The sequence below is a fragment of the Python bivittatus genome, unplaced genomic scaffold (assembly GCF_059951505.1).
Source record: "Python bivittatus isolate LINGU-HERP-01145 unplaced genomic scaffold, Pbiv_v1 ctg000980_np1212, whole genome shotgun sequence".
Lineage (NCBI taxonomy): Eukaryota > Metazoa > Chordata > Lepidosauria > Squamata > Pythonidae > Python > Python bivittatus.
The window spans coordinates 40,966,722-40,984,531 of NW_028277125.1; the positions used below are offsets into that span (position 1 = coordinate 40,966,722).

The 17,810-nt window shown below is 34.2% G+C and overlaps 1 protein-coding gene across 3 annotated transcripts in view; it reads left to right on the forward strand.

Moving 5' to 3' along the window:
- Window positions 1–17,810, forward strand: part of GIGYF2 (GRB10 interacting GYF protein 2) — a 91,788-nt gene that overhangs the window by 45,879 nt on the left and 28,099 nt on the right. For 2 of the 3 annotated variants that reach the window (XM_007429372.3, XM_007429373.3), the window contains 4 exons: window positions 13,509–13,688; window positions 16,812–17,029; window positions 17,114–17,276; window positions 17,356–17,553. In XM_007429372.3, the coding sequence (XP_007429434.1) occupies window positions 13,509–13,688; window positions 16,812–17,029; window positions 17,114–17,276; window positions 17,356–17,553 (759 nt within the window). Of the gene's footprint in view, window positions 1–13,508; window positions 13,689–16,761; window positions 17,030–17,113; window positions 17,277–17,355; window positions 17,554–17,810 lie in introns of those variants that run through there. The other variant, XM_088132637.1, reaches the window with a different exon arrangement.

Below are 17,810 nucleotides of genomic sequence, written 5' to 3' on the forward strand. Positions count from 1 at the left end.
CATTCCTAAGGGACCTGTAGATGTTGAACATAATTTTTTATAGCATAAGCTCATTCACATTTTAAAAAGGAGTACATATAATTTCAGAAATATATGAAATATCCAATCATGGTCTCTTGTTGCTAGAGACTGTGTAGTGAACCTGCAAACCAAACATTGTTTCCACTTTGTCATAGTTGTCAGGTATATGAATGACACATATGCAGGAGAAGGGCAAGAAATTCCATATAAACAGATAATTGTGTGTGGTATTTGGACACAGTAAAATATATGGATTTTGCTTGTGCTCCAGGTGTCTTAACTCAAAATTAGAGGTTCTGGTGAAGCGTTACCGCATTTTCCAAATATTCAGTACCCTGCAGATCACATTGTTTTGCTTCCACATGATTATTTTTTTTTTTTATAAATATAAGTACATTTAATATTTTGCTCTCTCTGGCCCCTCTCCGGTGCTAATCCAGAAACACCCATCAGTTGTTGGAGCATATGTCTCTCTTCCCTTTCATCCCTACTTTTAAAGAACAGAATAGTTTATTTTGAACATAAGATGTATCTAGTTTGTCTAACATGTTCATATTGTAAAATTCTTATTTGTAGTTTTGAACATGGAAGATTTTCTCATGTTCAGTAGATCTAAATTGTATTGTAATCGTATATATAGGCATAATGTGATCATGAACGTGATTTAAACATATTATTTACAAACCTTATGGAACAATTTATGAAAAGTAATTCCACTATATATATATATAAAAAAAATTAAAGATAGGGAATAAAATCCAGTAGCTATGCAAATTATGTGTAATTGCTTAAATGCCATCACTGCATCATATTCTCGTACAGCACTTTTTTGTAGTCTGATCTGCTAGAACTGCAAGAAAGATTCAATCTTGCATGAGTGGCAAAGATGATTAAAAATTCTTCCTAAAATCCCATAAACTGGATTATGTGTCCATAAAAGTCAGTGGTCTGTAGCTGGGAATATTAAAGGCAAGACCATGGCCTACTGGTAATCTGATGGGATGGTGAAAATAATAGTAACAATATTTGTTTGTGAATTAAAACAGTGCCTTAGAGGCTATTATCTTTGCAACAATTATATTAAATAAGTTAATATTATTATGGCTATATTGCAGATAAAGCCATAATCTGGGTTTGTAGCAAAAGTAAGATTAACAAGTTATCCAATTCACAACACAGTCTCTTTATATATTATGCTATAGAAGCCTCTGCAGAAAAGCAGATTTTAGAATTGTGTCTCAGTTTCAACTGAGGATAAGATGAGCCCCCTTATTTAAAAAGAAGCTTTTTCTATTCAGAAAAACAGGGTGTGAATTTAAAAGTGTTTAATTATATGGAATATGAGATTAAATGGTCTTTAAAATAGTTATGAAATCTGGAAACCAATGAGCTAAACAAGCCATCTCAATTCTCTCTATAAAGTGGGTATTGCATTACAGTAGAAGTATCTAGCTAAGGCCACTAGAGCTCTTTTGCTTTTTGTTGATTTTTCATGAATTATAGCTAGCTAGGGCACTTGATAAAAGTGTTACTTGGGAACTGCTACTTTGTGAGAAGTATTTGTAATTTTACATCTGAAATTCATCAATTACATTTTAAATTACACCTTTGAATATCACTTCATCTGGAAAAATTGGAACATCCCTTGTTTCCTTATTTATTTAGTAAATATGTGTTCTGCGCTTTTTCTTGTAGCTCAAGGTACAGAAAAAATGAAATCAGAAACTAATAAAAACCCATTTTGAAATTAAGGCGAATCATAAAATGATTAAAATGTGCTTTTTTTGTTACTAACAATTCTCATTGGGTTCAGTCTAGCTATCATAAGTATAGAGAAATTAATATATGACATAATGAAATTTTCAAGATCTTGTTTCTTTATCTAATGCACATGACAGGCCAAGAATGGATAAGGCAGACTCACGCTGTTCATTTCCAGAAGCAGACCAGTAAGCTGCTTGTACATGTGTCAATTTGTGGGACTTGGAGGTACACAACAAAGTCCTTACTAAAATAAATTTTAGCATATTAGCATTTTTTCATTAACTCCTAGGGACAGTTAAGTAAATTGTGATATTTTAGTGGTTCTGTGTTAGTGGTTAGAAATGAACTAGGAGTTCTAACATTCATTTAAGTTCCTCTATTTTTGACACATCCAAAAAAGTCTTATATATCTTAGTGGGTTTGGATTTCTAATGCATTGGGTAAGGGAGAGGGACTGGGCAGAGATGAGCACTAGGAATTTTCTTTTGGAGGAAAGTGTGTGTGTATACATACATCATGCTGTCAATGCAACTTTACCAGCATTGAAGCAAGATAAATAATTGGATAATACCTTTTATAAAATGCCCCCCCTTTTTTTTACACTTCCTAAGAGCCCTTTTAAAAGGACCAAGAAGAGTTCTGTTACCTATTTTGCCTCTCTCCCTATTTATAAAAAACACAAAAATTTTAGTGAAATGCAGACTTCAGATATGCAGAATCTATACAAAGTTTTAGCAGAATTCTGACATTCACCAATAGGAGCCAGAAACAAATTAATGGCAGAAGGCCATTCTTTAAATTTAAGAAACAAGGACACTTGAATAATCCAGAATTTTCTCTTGTCTTAATCCACGCTGGGTTTCACCCAAAGCTTTCAGTCATCTCAGTAGCTTAATTTAAGGGGATAAGAATTATTTTAACTGTACTTTTTCACATCTGTATTGAGAAGAAGTTCTCAAAATTCTGTACAGTATTTTACTTTGATCTATAATATAGATTTATGGAGCTGGTCTTTTTTTACTTTCAGTCTGTATCCTAAAAATCCTTAACAAAACTTTTCCATCATTTTCACTTGCCAGACAGTTGATATTTTCTTTGGAATATCCTACCATGATCTCAAGATTTTGCTTGTGGAATAGATACGTAATTGAGATTTTTGTTTTTGTTTTCAACATGATTTAAATGACACTGCCATTTTGTTACTTATGCATTCAGTTTGGAAAGGCTCCTCACAGTTTTACTTTTTTTATCATCGTGAATAATTGAGCAATGTCCACAAACTAAAATACTTCACTTGATTTCAAATAATTTATGAATAAATTAAGTCAGGGGTAAGCAACAGTTTTTGACAGATAGGCACATTTGGAATTTTGAGAATTGGCCATAGGCACTCGCATAAATGACTACAGTGGGGGAGGCCTTTCCTTTTTACAAAATGGCTGACATGGTAGCCATTCATCTTAAGTATTATAATAGTAGAGGTTGTTTCTGCTTTGCGACATACCAGTTTATAATTTAATGCTTTTTTTAAGGAAAAAAAGCTAGGGCAACGATCCTAGGGTCACTAAGGAAGTGAGCATATTATTGTGTACTGGCGCCTTTTTAAAGTAATTAGTCCCAATACAGATTCTTGGGAACCATCCTGGTATTTTCCTCCGCTGTTTTAAATTACCTATTTATTTTTCTCCATTTTGTGATATTGAGAACTTTCCTCCCCACTCTCCCATTGTTTCCTGTACAATCAGTGCCGTTCAGCAGGATCATCCGATTACTAGAGGAGCTTTTTCACAGGAAAGGAGGCTGTAGTAGAGTTCTAAGCAAGGAAGGCAGTTTCCAGCAGTCCCATTATGCACACACTGAGCTGGACCCAAGCTATGATCTACTGGAAGCGGATGTTACAGTTCTGTCTTTTTTGAGTTTTATACTCGGAGAATGTTCAGAAAATTTTCACGTGTGACTAAATGTTAAACATTTATGGTTCTATAAATAAGAATTTTTACAAAGAATAATTGAATGCCACCTCCTGTGATGAGCTCTCCTTTGTTTTCTGTTCTGTCTTCTATTTTAACTGGGAGAATGTGTAAACAATTTTGGACTTTGCATATATGCATTTTGTTTTCTGTACATTTGTACATAAACTGGATATGTCAACAAACTACATAATGTATAGTAGTTAAAAATCTGAAATCTGAAGCAAGAATGATGGATCATACTTTACTGATGCAGCTAAATAGGCGTAGATAATTCAGAATCAGGAAGTCAGGTGAGCAGAATATTCTAAGAGAAGTAATAACATAGCTGCTCTTCTATAAAAGTTTGAAGCATCTCATATTCAAAGTATTTGCATCATGTCATTGCTAACAAACCGTGATTTTAAAAAATATCTTTAAACTCCTCCCTTGAAAAGAAAATTAGATGCTACACTGTTTTGTGAAGCAAATATTTTTTATAGCATGAAATTATGTTTTCCTTGGCATGTAATATTAACATTCCATTTTATCCCTCAGAACATTTTTCTGTCTCCAAAATGTTAGTTGCTCTAATAATGATATTTTCAGTATCTGTAGTAGTCCCAGCTTAACTCTCATATTCAGGTTCTTGTCAGAATATCATATCAGTACCTTAAGTAATGAATTATTATTTATCGATTTGAAGAAAACGATATTTGATCTGTTACTGGAAGAATAATTTACCGTATTCTTAATTCGTCATTCTTAACAAAGAGTAGTTAAAATTATAGCTTTGGAGTGAAATTTTACTGCAAACTTTTAAGGATATAGAGTGTTGCAGTAAATATCATTTATTTATGCCCTGTCATACTATTCTGAATGTAGTTGCATTGCTATTATGTAAATTATACATAATACTGTACATTTTCACTGTAAAATAAAATTTGCTCAGTGTTTGTATGGCACTGCCATTCCCCCCCCCCACACACACAAGTCACCTCATACTAAAACTTGTTGATATTACACATGGCTTGCCATATGCCTAGAACACAGAAATAGGCAAGGGGTCCTGTTCCCTCCCACTTTCACCCCCCCCACCATTCCTGGTGCTGCTCAGCTGTTATTAAGCACTGCATATGTTAAATAATCATGCTTCATAAACCAGATATGTGTATGTATGGACACACAAACAGAGATCTTCCCAGAATCATATGTTGCATTTTGAATTATTTTCACTTCCTGGTATATATGTGAAGTGGTAAATTATAAAGTATAAGAGCCATGGCAAACAGTATAGAGGTAGACATAAGGTAAAGATAAAATCTCCAAATTGACTTTAATTCCTGTGTCTACATCCATGCACTTTTTTTACCAACAGTATTGGCCACTGCTTTTTCCTGGCAGTTTTTTCAGTATTTCAGTGCATTCTACAGCCCTGGTGGTCTCCCATCCAAATACTAACTAGGGCCAACCTCACTAAGTTTCAGAGCACAGACAAATTCAGCCAGATGCTGCTCCTGCTGAGATAGCTTGGTGCAAATCAGTGAGAAATAGCTTCAAAACATATCTCACTTCCATCAGTACATAGATTTAAAATGTAAATAAGATACATTCATATGGCATTAGTCATACATGATACATCTCTCACTGCCTTTTTTATTAATTTTTTTGGTGTTGAATAGACATGTGAAAATGGTAAAGCAGAACATAAGACCTTAGCATATGTTTAGAAGGTAAATCTCTGTTACAATAGCTGAGAAAAATGCAATCTCTGCATTCTAATATTCTAGATTAAATGAAAATGTAAGATATCCTATTTATATTAAAAAGATATGCAAATTTGCAAACTCAGTAGTATAACTAATATTTATACCAATCCTCTTTTACCATCAGATTCATACATGACAATTCACATAGAATCTTACCAAATTTTAAAACTACTTTTTCTCTAGAGGCTCTAATTTTTCCCCCAAAAAATGATGTTGTGCAGAATTAAGATATGTGCAATGTTAATTTGTCTTGTTCTAACTTGTTCTAGAAAATGATTGCTTTATGTGAGCAAGAAATGTTAATATATATTCAGTGTTCCTTAAACATCAGTATAGTTTAAGATGTACAGATGATCTGTGTGAGATGAATGGAAAAAGTTCTGAAGATTTATTTTTAAAGTTTTTTATGAGCAGATTGGCATGATATATTTCAAGATAATAATATGAATTCATCTGAATAGCTAAACAAAAAATAATTCAAATTTGCATCACATCTTCCAGCTTTTTACATTCAACAGAATAAAAACGATATTCTGTGGTAAGAAATTTCCAAAGTCACTCAAATTATTATCTTGATAGTTGAAAATAAAAGAAATAGCAAAGGTTTAGGAAAAATTATTGTGCTAGGTTAATTTCTTTTAGACTTGTTATATTGAAATAAAAATGTAAATATTTTCAATCCTTTGGAGATAAACTTCAGAGGATGGAACTTGAAATTTAATTATCAAAATACTATTATTGTACTGTATAAAATTCTAGCTTTTCTGAAAAGAATCTCATTTCCAATATTCAGTCATATAATTGTTAAATAATTGAATGTGTTTACATCTCTTATTTAAGAACTATATACTTCACATCTTACCATAGAAGAATGCTTACAAGGCTATAGGTTTCACTGGCAATTTTATCATATAATATCAACTTAATACAGGCAATCAGTTTTGATAACTGCACAGCTAAAATCTGCTTTGTACTTTGGTGGAACTAGAAAGCTATGTTTTATCCAAATATTTCTTTCAATAGCCATGACTTGTAGATAAAATTTCTTTATAGGATTTGGTTCTGGAAATTATTATTAAACAATATAATTTTTCCTTTGAAAAAATTAAAATTCAGAATTGGAAAAATTAATACAATGTATACTTTGTTAGCATTATGTACTTACCTGTGTCTTTGTAGCTCTTATCTATCTGGCAGGGAAAGGGAGAAAGGTGGGTATCTTGAATATGGAATATGCACCAAACTATCTTGTATCTGTCTATATACAGTGGTCCAAAAGGAAGGAAGAAAAAAACCTGTTTTTCTAGTTTGGAAGGATATTTGTTCAGAATGGGCTTACAGATCTCATTCCACAGTATATATTGGGGGTTGGCTTTCATATGAAGCTGATTTGATTGGTCATTTTGTCTGCAGGGGGGCCAATTAGCTGTGGTCATGTGGAAAAGAATGCTGATTTGTTAGAACTTTCTTTACCCAACAATAGCCTAGCTGCTGTGGAGAAATTCACAAGACCTTACTTGGAGAAAGGGGTGCATTTTTTTCTCTTAATCAGGTTGGGGGTTTTAGGTTTGCATAATCTTACTTAAAGGTTTACTTGCTGGTTCAAAGGAATGACATTCCTCAGAACTGTTTTCCATTCATTTTCTTGAGGTGCTGTTCATAAAGTTCACACTCCTAAAAATATTTTCTTCTAAACAAAGGCAGGCAGGTTGAGGTGAAGATATACTTTCCGTTTCACTTTCTTCCTTTTAATTTTTTTATACTTTTGTCTTTGACTTGGAAAATCATATCATTTGTAGATTGATATAGATTTAATTTACTTGTTACTTTTAAATAGTTTGTAACCTAAAGATTCAAGACCTGTATCTAATGATTCTATATTTTGCCCCTTAAGTCAACATTGTTCGTAAGGTTGTCTTTATTGTTATGTAATAGAGAAATATTATGAGGATGGAACATAATTGCTATAACCAAAATGAAACACAAATTTACAGTGAATAAATTGACAGCATTCAGACTTTAGACTGTGTGGAATTAGTGTAGTATAATTTGATTAGTAAAAAAAAAAAAAAAACAGAGATGAGGCCCACAATGTCCACTTTTTAGAAATATTTGCATGATTTGTTGAGATAGTTTTGTGTGGTATTTAGAATTTATGCTACCTGGAATTAGTTAAATCTAATCTGACTAGTAAAGAAATAGCCACAATGAGACCCCTATCAATCTAGAACCACTTGCATGATCTCTCAGGGTAGTTTTGTAATGCATTTCACATTTTCCTTTAGTTAGTTGCTGATGTAGGACTTTGATCGAACGTCAGACCTAAGAGGATCTGAGAAACAGACTGTGATTGTTTGCAGTAAAACTACTGAAGACCCGCTGTGAAAATTATTAATGTAGACCAATATAATGCTACTTAGAAACTGAAATCTCTCTCATGGATTTCCTTTAAAAAAAAAACACCACAAAATATAAATCATTAATTCTTTATTTCATTAGTAGAAAATGTGTTAATACATGTTGAGGCATAGCACTATAAAACTGAGGCAGGCACAATAACTTTTGTAGTCACAGGGACAAGGAGATATTTTTCACTCAAGTATGTGGTACTACAACTGGTTTAGTTCTTCCCTGCCTTCTCAGTATAATGTGGTATTTTTTCCCTTACATGTGTCCTTACAATTAGTTCCATACTAATACCTTTAATCTAGTTTGGGAAATACCATGAATTAGTGACCTATATGTATGGTAGGGTTTGGCTATTGTGCAAGGTATGAAAATTGTATAGACTTAGATTATACTACAGAACAACCCCTAGCCCCCATAATTCTATGGAGAAGCATGTGTAGTTGAAAAGTAGTGAATATCTGTCCAGGGACAGAAATGGACAAACTGATATGATGTATGTTAAAATGTGGCTGAATGCACTTTAGAAATTACAGTTACAGTACAGATAGTCCCCAGTTTAAGAATGAGTTCTGTTCCCAAAGTCTGTCCTTAAGTCGAATTTGTATGTAAGCCGGAACAGTATTATTGTATAATACTGTATAAGTAGTGTTGTGTAATTAACTCAAACCATTGGGTATTTAACTCAAATGTAGCTACAGTAAACTCTGTTCTTAACTAAGGGTTGTCTGTAACCTGAACATTCTTAACCCAGGGGCTACCTGCAACTATAATTGTATGCATGGATTGATAGGTGTGATCATTGAAAAAAGATCTTCCATGGCTTTACAGCTTTTTGTTGTTCGTGCATTTCCTTGGATTAATGCTATTTATTATCCCAAATAATGAATTATTCCTTGTCAGGAAACCCCTCCTCCTTTTTATTATAGTAGAAAACAGTATGGGTGTTTGTATATCTTATAGAAACATTGTTGACACTGTTATTTGCTATCCTAGTTTTTTTTTTTTTAACTTTCAATAAACAAGTTCTCAAAGGTTTGTATTCCAGAATACAGCACTTTGAAGTTGGTCCTTTTAAAACTTCAAATTACATAGCTGTAGACTTTGTTGGCTGGATGTCTTTGTTGTATCTGAACTTTTCCATAAACACCATCACTGGCTTTGGGTCAGACATGGAATGCAGGTGCCCTTTAACTGCTCCTTCTCCTCAGGAAGTCCAGTCAATTAGTTTGAGGCAAAGTCACAGATCTTTTTCTCTTTTCTTTTCATCCTGGGAAATCATGGCCAAACACCAACCACTGTGCCAAGGAATCTAAACCCAATAAAATGAACATACCAGGAATATAAAATTAATGTATATTTACAGAAATTTAGGTATATATGTTTAGTTAGTCACTGAGGTATTGTTGGCCTCCCACTTTTTATTAATTTCACAGCACAATACATCTGAATCTTATTAAATAGATTTTGAAAAATTATTTCATCCAGACCAATGTTTCAGCATTTGTTTTCTAAAGCTTCTGTACTCTTGATGAACAGATTAGTGTTGTCGCACAATGAAGAGCCTTATAGTCCAGTCATGCCCATTTTTATTCAGAAGTAAATTACAGTAAATTCAATATGACTTACTATCTAAAGCATTACTTAGTTTTTAAATATAGGTATACTAGCCCCCATCCCAAATTGCATTTAATTTTAATGAAATGTGATTAACTGAATAAGATGGCACTGAGGCTTTTCCCTAAGACAGCTTTGTACATTACTAAAGTTGGAAGGAAGTAAAGTAACAGAATTATACAAATGAGCATAAATGCCCATAATTCTGTATCCTTTAGATAAGCAATGTTATGCAAGGTGCAGAAAGGGTGCAGGAAAACTCAGCCAAAGAAATTAAAGTCTTGAAATAAATAAAAGAAATGGATAAAAAATTGAAAGTAGTTTACATAAACGCCATTCATTATATACTTCCATACCTTTCTATTCTTGGAAACTAGCCTTGTTTTCCCCATGCCCAAAAGTTGCTTCATTCATTCCTTTTGTTCCTCAGATTTTTACTGTTTTGTTTTTGAAGATGTCATCAGATCTGTCCAACCTATCCATCTTCTCATTCCATTCAATCTATTCACTCTTCCTTTGTATATTTGTTTTGCAGTTGCATTTATTCATTTCTCTCTATATCATTAAATCACCTCAATGTACCAATTTCGTACTGATCGCTCACTTTTGTATTCACTCTGCTTTCACTCAGTACTGTTTTTTTAATCCTATTTCCTCTTATTTTATCACTCATACTTCCTCAGTAACTTCCTCATGAGATGGGCGGTGACCAAATTTGAAATATAAATGAATAAATAAATACCCTGTTCTCATTTTTACGTCTCTTCGGGTAACAAGCAGCTGTCAGTTCTTTTACACAACAGTTTGGTCTAGTTGTTAAGGCTCCAGGCTAGAAACCAGAAGGCTGTGAATTCTTGTCCCACCTTTGCCATGAAAGCTGGCTGGGTGACTTTGGACCAGTCGCTATCTCTAAGCCCACAACGTCAGGCTCTGGCAACAAGCTGGTTGGTCAGTTCCTTTTGCAACCAATGGATCAACATTTGGTTGACCCCCCCCCCCCCAAAACAGAGCAGACTTTGCACCTGTGGGAAAAACGTTAGGAAGAAAAAATTTTTTTTGCATCCTTTGAAATGTATTCCTTGCAACAATCCATGTGCTACCCCATTACCTTTCTGTTAGCATTTGCACATATTAAAATTTCTCCATCCATTTCCCCACCTTTAGGAAATATTCTATTGAGGTAGAAATCCACATTTATTTACTTATTCATTCATTCATCCATTCATTCATCCATCCATTTCTTTGTCATAATATTTTCATCACTTTTGCAGTATACAGCAAAGAAAAATAATCACAGAGACAACAACAGGGCATCATACACATACCCTCATATTCTCAAACAATATACTTCTAACATTTCCACAAGTTTTTTTTTTAGATTTTTTTATCCCACTTTTTTTTTTTTTTTTATAAATAACTCAAGACAGTGAACTAATACTCCTTCCTCCTATTTTCCCCATAGCAATCCTGTGAGGTGAGTTGGGCTGAGGGTGAGTGACTGACCCAAAGCCACCCAGCTGGCTTTCATGCCTAAGGCGGGACTAGAACTCACAGTCTCCTGCTTTCTAGCCTGGAGGCTTAACCACTAGATCAAACTGGCTCTCTTTTCTTGTACATTTCTTGTACATGCATCCATAAGTACATTGCTTTCTACCCAGTATTGAACTATTTGCTAAGCATTCCATTTATTCTCATAAAAGTTTTAGTTCCGTTATATACTGATCTTACCACATTCATCAACCAACATGCAAAATTTTCCTTAATTCAAGCTTTTTTACTTTTCCATATGCTTTCTCTAAATTAACAAACATACTTTTTTGTGCATTCATTTCTCAGTGACCTGCAGAGAAGAAAAAAGGTCTTGTACCACCTGCATAGCATAAAGTTGCACTGTTATTTTTAAATTTTGCTCATTGTCACATCTTGTACCCCTTTAATCAGAATTCTGCCAATGTCACTCTTGTACCTTTTAATCAGAGTTTGCAGGCATATTTATTAAACTAATCTCCCTGTAGATTTTGTTTCACTCTTGCTACCATTCCCTTTGTGTAAACAGACAATAATATTCTTCCAATCAGGAGAGATGCAGCCTTCACAGATATGTTAAACAAATCACATAACCAGTTCATAAGCAAACCACACCCATATTTTAACATGTCTTTCTAGTTACACCACCTACAGATGCAGCCTTACAATTTTTCAACATGCTAACAGCATTTATGGCTTCCTGTTCATCCAATTTTTCTTCAACATTAACACAATGTTCATTTAAATTCCACTCTGCAAGATATCTCTGTTACAGATCTCTAAAATACTTATTCCAACATTCCCTCTTTTCAGCTTCAGCCCAAATTATTTTATCACTTTTATTTTTAATTCCATTCACTCCAGGATTCTCCTTTTTCATCTACTTCCCAAACTTATATCAAAATCCCTCTGCATTTTCTTTGCTCCTTTTAACCATGCCATGCTCTTTTTGACTACCTTATCTGCAATTATTTTGCACTACATATACCTTTTTTTCATTATTATTTGCAGCAATCATTCTCTTATACACATTTTTCTCATCCATGGTCTCTTTCGCTTCCTCATTCCACCAAGTATCCTTTTTTGTATTTTCCAATAGTATACTTCTGTGGCACTCTGTAGCATTCTTTTCACTTTGCTCCAAGCAGGTTCCACATTCACATTTTGTACATCTGCTTTCCATTCATTCTGTTGGGAGATTAATCAGCATTGTAATCCTTTTTCAAACAGAACTCATACTGTCTCTTCCTGCAGTCATTGTACTTTCACAATCACTTCTTAACATTTCTTCCATGTCAATTTTTCTGCAAGATCTCTGCTACCAAAAGATTGTCCCATATTCAGAACCTCCTGACTCTTGTATGTTTCACTAATTCTCTTAATCATTAATTAGAAACAGTTAAATCAGTCATGGTTTTAGATTTATATTTTTGTCATGTATTTGCATAAATAGACTTGTGCTTAAACCACATATTAGAAACACATCTTTTTTTAAGCAGATACTAACCAAACAGTTACTTCCGTTCATTCTTGGATCTGTGACCAACCCTTTTTTTGTACTCTCTCATCTTGTTCCAAATCCACTTATGTCACTTAGCCAAATAATTATTTTCCTTGTGGATCACATTTTTAGAATGTTGTGCAATTTTCACAAAACTCATTTCTGTTTCCTCCATTATCAGCATTCACTGGACTATAATATGCAATTCTCTCCAACTAATGGATTCCTATTTTCATGCACACAAGCCTCCATCATGACTATTTCAGTGCCCTACAATCCATAAGTTATTCCCCTGAACCATATAAAATCACCCTCTTTATTCTTAAGCTACTACTATACCATTTGAAATACAGCATTTTACAGGTTATTATTATACAAGTTATATAGTAATTCTTGTAGCTGACTCAGATAAACATTTTTTGAAATGCTTTTTCTAGATTTGAATTAGTGTAGGCAAGTAGAGCATGTGGAGTAATATTATGTAGGTATTTTAAACAAACTAGATGCAGCATTTAAAACACCTCCTTATACAAAAAAAACAACAGAATCTTTGTGCCATTGTAAATTTCAGTGTGATCAGGAATAGTATCTTGATACTTCTGAACTATGGTAAAGCAATCTCAGTGAACATCAGGTGGCATCTATTTATGCAAACAAACTTTGCAGATGCTCTTCAATGGGTTTGTTGCAGTGAACATTTGACACTCTTAAATGGTTACAGCTGTGTGGTAACTGTTTTATTAAATCTCCTTTTTAAAGACACAGTTTGTTTTGCTCCATGAAAAATGAAAACTACCTTAAGATAAGTAGTTGAGTGTTAAAACAAATGCAAGGAAACATGCATTTGATCTTTTATTCATTTAGCTAAAGATTTTGTGGTAATTACACACTTTTAGTTTATATTCCAAATTCCCTTCATAATCTACATACCTCACTTAAAAACCTATTTTTTAGTGAGACCAAATTTTGAAGAAGCTGGAACTGCAACAGTAGGAAGGAAACATGAATTTATACGCTCTGAAAGTGAGAATTGGCGCATATTCAGAGAAGAACAAAATGGTGAAGATGATGATGGAGGTTGGCGACTTGCTGGTTCACGAAGGGATGGTGAGAGGTGGCGACCTCATAGTCCAGGTGAGAAGAAATTCAGGCTAACAAAGTAAACAAAGTCAGAAATGCATAGAGAAAAGGAAAATCATAAAAATATGACTGTGTTGGCAGTCTCGTAAAGGACTAAATCATATTTTTGTCTTAACATTTTGTAAAGCACTAAGGCAGTAAGATAGCTTTCTTAACCTTTAAAATTCATTTTCTTCCAGGTGTTCTCAAATCCATTTATTTTACCTTAGATCCTGAGGTAGATGTATTTTCAGTTAGCTGTTGGATTGGTGTGGAAAGAAATGCTTCTGATAGAGAATGGTTAATTGTGTTCTTCCTGACTTCAAGTACAACCAGTAAATGCACAATAAAGTAGCAGCCTTCCTTAGCTTAAATAGTATTTTAAAGAGCTGAATCAGTACCTCATGATGATCAGATGTGAAGGTTTTACTTAGGACTTGAGTAATCCATTTAGCATTACTTTGTTTAGCATAAAGACAATCAATGAATCTCATTTATTAGGAACTAAAACCTAAATATCAAAGATAAGTCCTGAGGCTAAAATACTGAAAAAAATTCTGCTACTTGAGAAGAAGCAGATACATGTTTGTCATAGAAAATCTGCATTATATAGAATATTAAAGTCATTCTTCCAATTTCTCTTTCACATATGAACCATTTTAGCATAGCTTGTTGATAATAGTACTTGAATTGGATATATTTCTTTCCTAAATATTAATTTTGTTAATAATAGGGATGTAGAGCTATTCTCATCTGAATGGGGAAATACTTTGCATCCAGCCTGGGTATGCTAACCCTAAAGATGCTTAAAGAAGATATGCCTTTTTTGGCTTGCAGGGTGGTCGTGTGATCCCAGAAAAATACATATTTCGGTTAAGGAGGCACTGTGGAGGTGACAACAGTGCAACCACAGATCAGAATAGCTGTACATCCCTAATTGAGCATCTTACTCTTTAGTAGGTTCCATGCCTATGAGGTACACAAAAAGTGTTATATATCTTGTTTAACAGGGATTATGTAAAGTGGTTATGATCAAAGTTGAGCTTTCTGTACCCTCAGCTATAAAACTATTGTTTCTCTTCCTATGCTATGAGATTGAAAGTAGTTAAGTAGTATTTCAAAGAGGGATTTTCATAACATTTTTATTCCCACTGACTTCTAGGGAGTATAAGTCAGTGTACAACATGTGAGGAGTGTTAGACTGAAAGATAATGACTGATGCAAAACAGAACAGTGATTTGTACTAGTTAATATTCAAATTAATGATTGCTGTATTGGTTGTCACATACCTTGTAGGTAATCGAAATAACCATTGTATGTATAATGATAGAATGTAGTGTTTCTTTCAAGCAGGAAGGAGGCTTCTCTCTCTCAAATATTAAAACTCAGACTGAAATAAATTCCAGACGTTTCAAACTAGGAAACCTTTGGTATGCCCACTATACCTATAATTTAATTAATTACCATTCTAGTACAGCTTATACAAGATGTAAAATTTTAACTGAATTTAAGGTTATATATTCATAGAATTGATTATGTAAGCTAGTGTTAAAGTATAGAATATAGCTCCTTGATCTTTAGCCATGCAGCCACTTCGTAAGACACAGTAGAGAGGAAACAATTTTTAAGTAACAAAAGAATAAGTTGTTATAAGTGCAGATTTTACTCACTACAAGTAATAGGATCATTGACCACTTCAAGCGCATGTAATTCAATATATATTCAACTGTGTTTGTTCTTTATAAGATGATTTAATCATGTCTTGCCCTTAGTCAACAAGAATAGATAATTTTTAACCAATGTAATTCAAAAGCCACTACTATCAGGATAGCTTTTACCTACCACTCTTAAGGACCACAAATTGAGATACCAAATTTGTGGCTAATGCTTGGACACATTGAATATTGATAAATTCAAAACGACAGAATCATAGATATTGGCCTGCCTCAAAATTTTATCTCTTTCCTAGATTATACAGTAACATAATCTGCAGCCCCTTCCCTGCCTTATTCTAGTGCAAACTAAGTCACAGTTGCACAATTAACTTCAGAGCAAAGCTGTGAAATAAGTATATCCATTACATAACTTTTCACAGAATATTTACTCATTCCAAAGCAAGGAGGGATTTTATAATAGAATCAGAAACCACAGATTACACACTATACGGTATTCAAACTCCAGAAAAAAACAGGAATTTTAGCTAGGAGACAGAAAGAAGAGACCCTCTCCTTGCAGTAGACTTTTGTGAAATGATAGAAAACATGTCTGATCTCAAAGCAAAGTATAAACATTTCCTGATAATTCCCATAAAATGAAAGTTGTCAGATTTCATAGTCTAGTGGAATTATCCTGTTAGCAGAGGCTGTCTCTTATGACTAAAGAGGTAATGAAGATTAACAATTCTGTGGAAACTACGGGAAATTAACTCGAAATTTAATCGATTTAATTCTTGTGAACTTAGTTGGAGTTAGGCTATACTTGGTTAACAATGGCAATTGGGACCGGAATTGCCATTGCTAAGTGACGTCGCAAAGGTCAATGTCAAGTGACCACACCGCTTAGTAATGGCAATTCCAGCAATCCTGGTTGCTGTCATGAAGTGAGAATTGCATGGGTCATTAAGTGAGGACCTCACATGACCATAACTTCCAACTTCCTGTCAGCTTCCCCATTAACTTTGCTTGTGGGAAGCAAGCAGGGAAGGTTGCAAATCGCAATCATGACTGGGATGCTGCAATTGTGAGCCAGGGACTGAGCACTTGAATTACAATCACATTACTGCAAGGATGCTGCAATGGCCAGAACTCTGAGAACTGTTTGTAACTACCACTCATTCAGTGCCATCATAAGTTTGACCATTCACTGAACGAGTACTTATTAAACGAGGACCACCTGTACTCATATTAATATGGCTTTAGACAATAGTATTCTGGGGGATAATATTTTCTGGAGTGGTACAGTGATAATATTTTATAAACTGCCACTTTCAAAGTGGAGCATAAACTGTAGTGGCGTTCTGAAGTTCTGTCACTTTGTCCTCTTTTTCCCCTATCCTCTTTTCCTCTATCCCTTTCTCCTTCCAAATAAGTTCTTGCCCTATGGAACTCTTTTGTAAAGTTACTTTCCCGCCCCCCTTAGACGGCCCTCGTTCTGCAGGCTGGAGAGAGCACATGGAACGAAGGCGAAGATTTGAATTTGATTTTCGAGACCGAGATGATGAAAGGGGTTACCGAAGAGTACGATGTGGCAGTGGCAGTATGGAGGATGATAGAGATAACCTTCCTGAATGGTGCTTAGAAGATGCTGAGGAGGAAATGGGGACTTTTGACTCATCTGGGGCATTCCTATCCTTAAAAGTAAGGAACTTTCTGTTGATTTGATATGTGACATGAATTATGGATAGCTGGTAGTATAAATTTTGATGTGTGTGTCTTCTTTAGAAAGTTCAAAAGGAACCAATTCCTGAGGAACAGGAAATGGATTTCCATCCTATAGAGGAAAGGGAAGATGAGTCGGATTCAGAAGAAAGTCATAATGAAGAAGCCAAAGAATTAGATAAGACCCATTCGAGGGAAGGGGTTAAGACAGAGCGAATGATAGCAGGTAAGAGGGATTTATCAGGTTTATGTTTCATCTATTGCTTCAGACTGTCAAATTAGTTAAGTAGGTTTATTCATTTCAGAAGTAACAGAAGAAACAGTGAAAGAATCTTCACCATCCACCAGGTCAGGTACCTCACCAAAACCACAGTCACAGGAGCCATTGCCAACAAGTCTGATTGAAAGGAAAGAAGACTGTATTCCAGAAGCAACAGAAACATCAGAATTTGAAGAAAGCCAAATGGAGGATGTTCCATCAGCCAAAGTGCCCAATAGAGAAGGTAATCAAAATAAGTGTGGGAGATATAAGACATTTAAATATTGTTGAAAGACAGAATTGGAACCATCTGAAATTACAAATATGGTTTAAGCGCTTTTGAAATATTACCAACATGTGAACTGTTTCATTGTAACAGTTTACTCAAATATTGATATAAAGCAGCACTTTGCTCCTGGATTGACTTTTGAAAATTCCTTCCTACTTAACATGATTTTTGTAGTATACTCATAGATGACGTGCACTGCAAAAAAATAACAA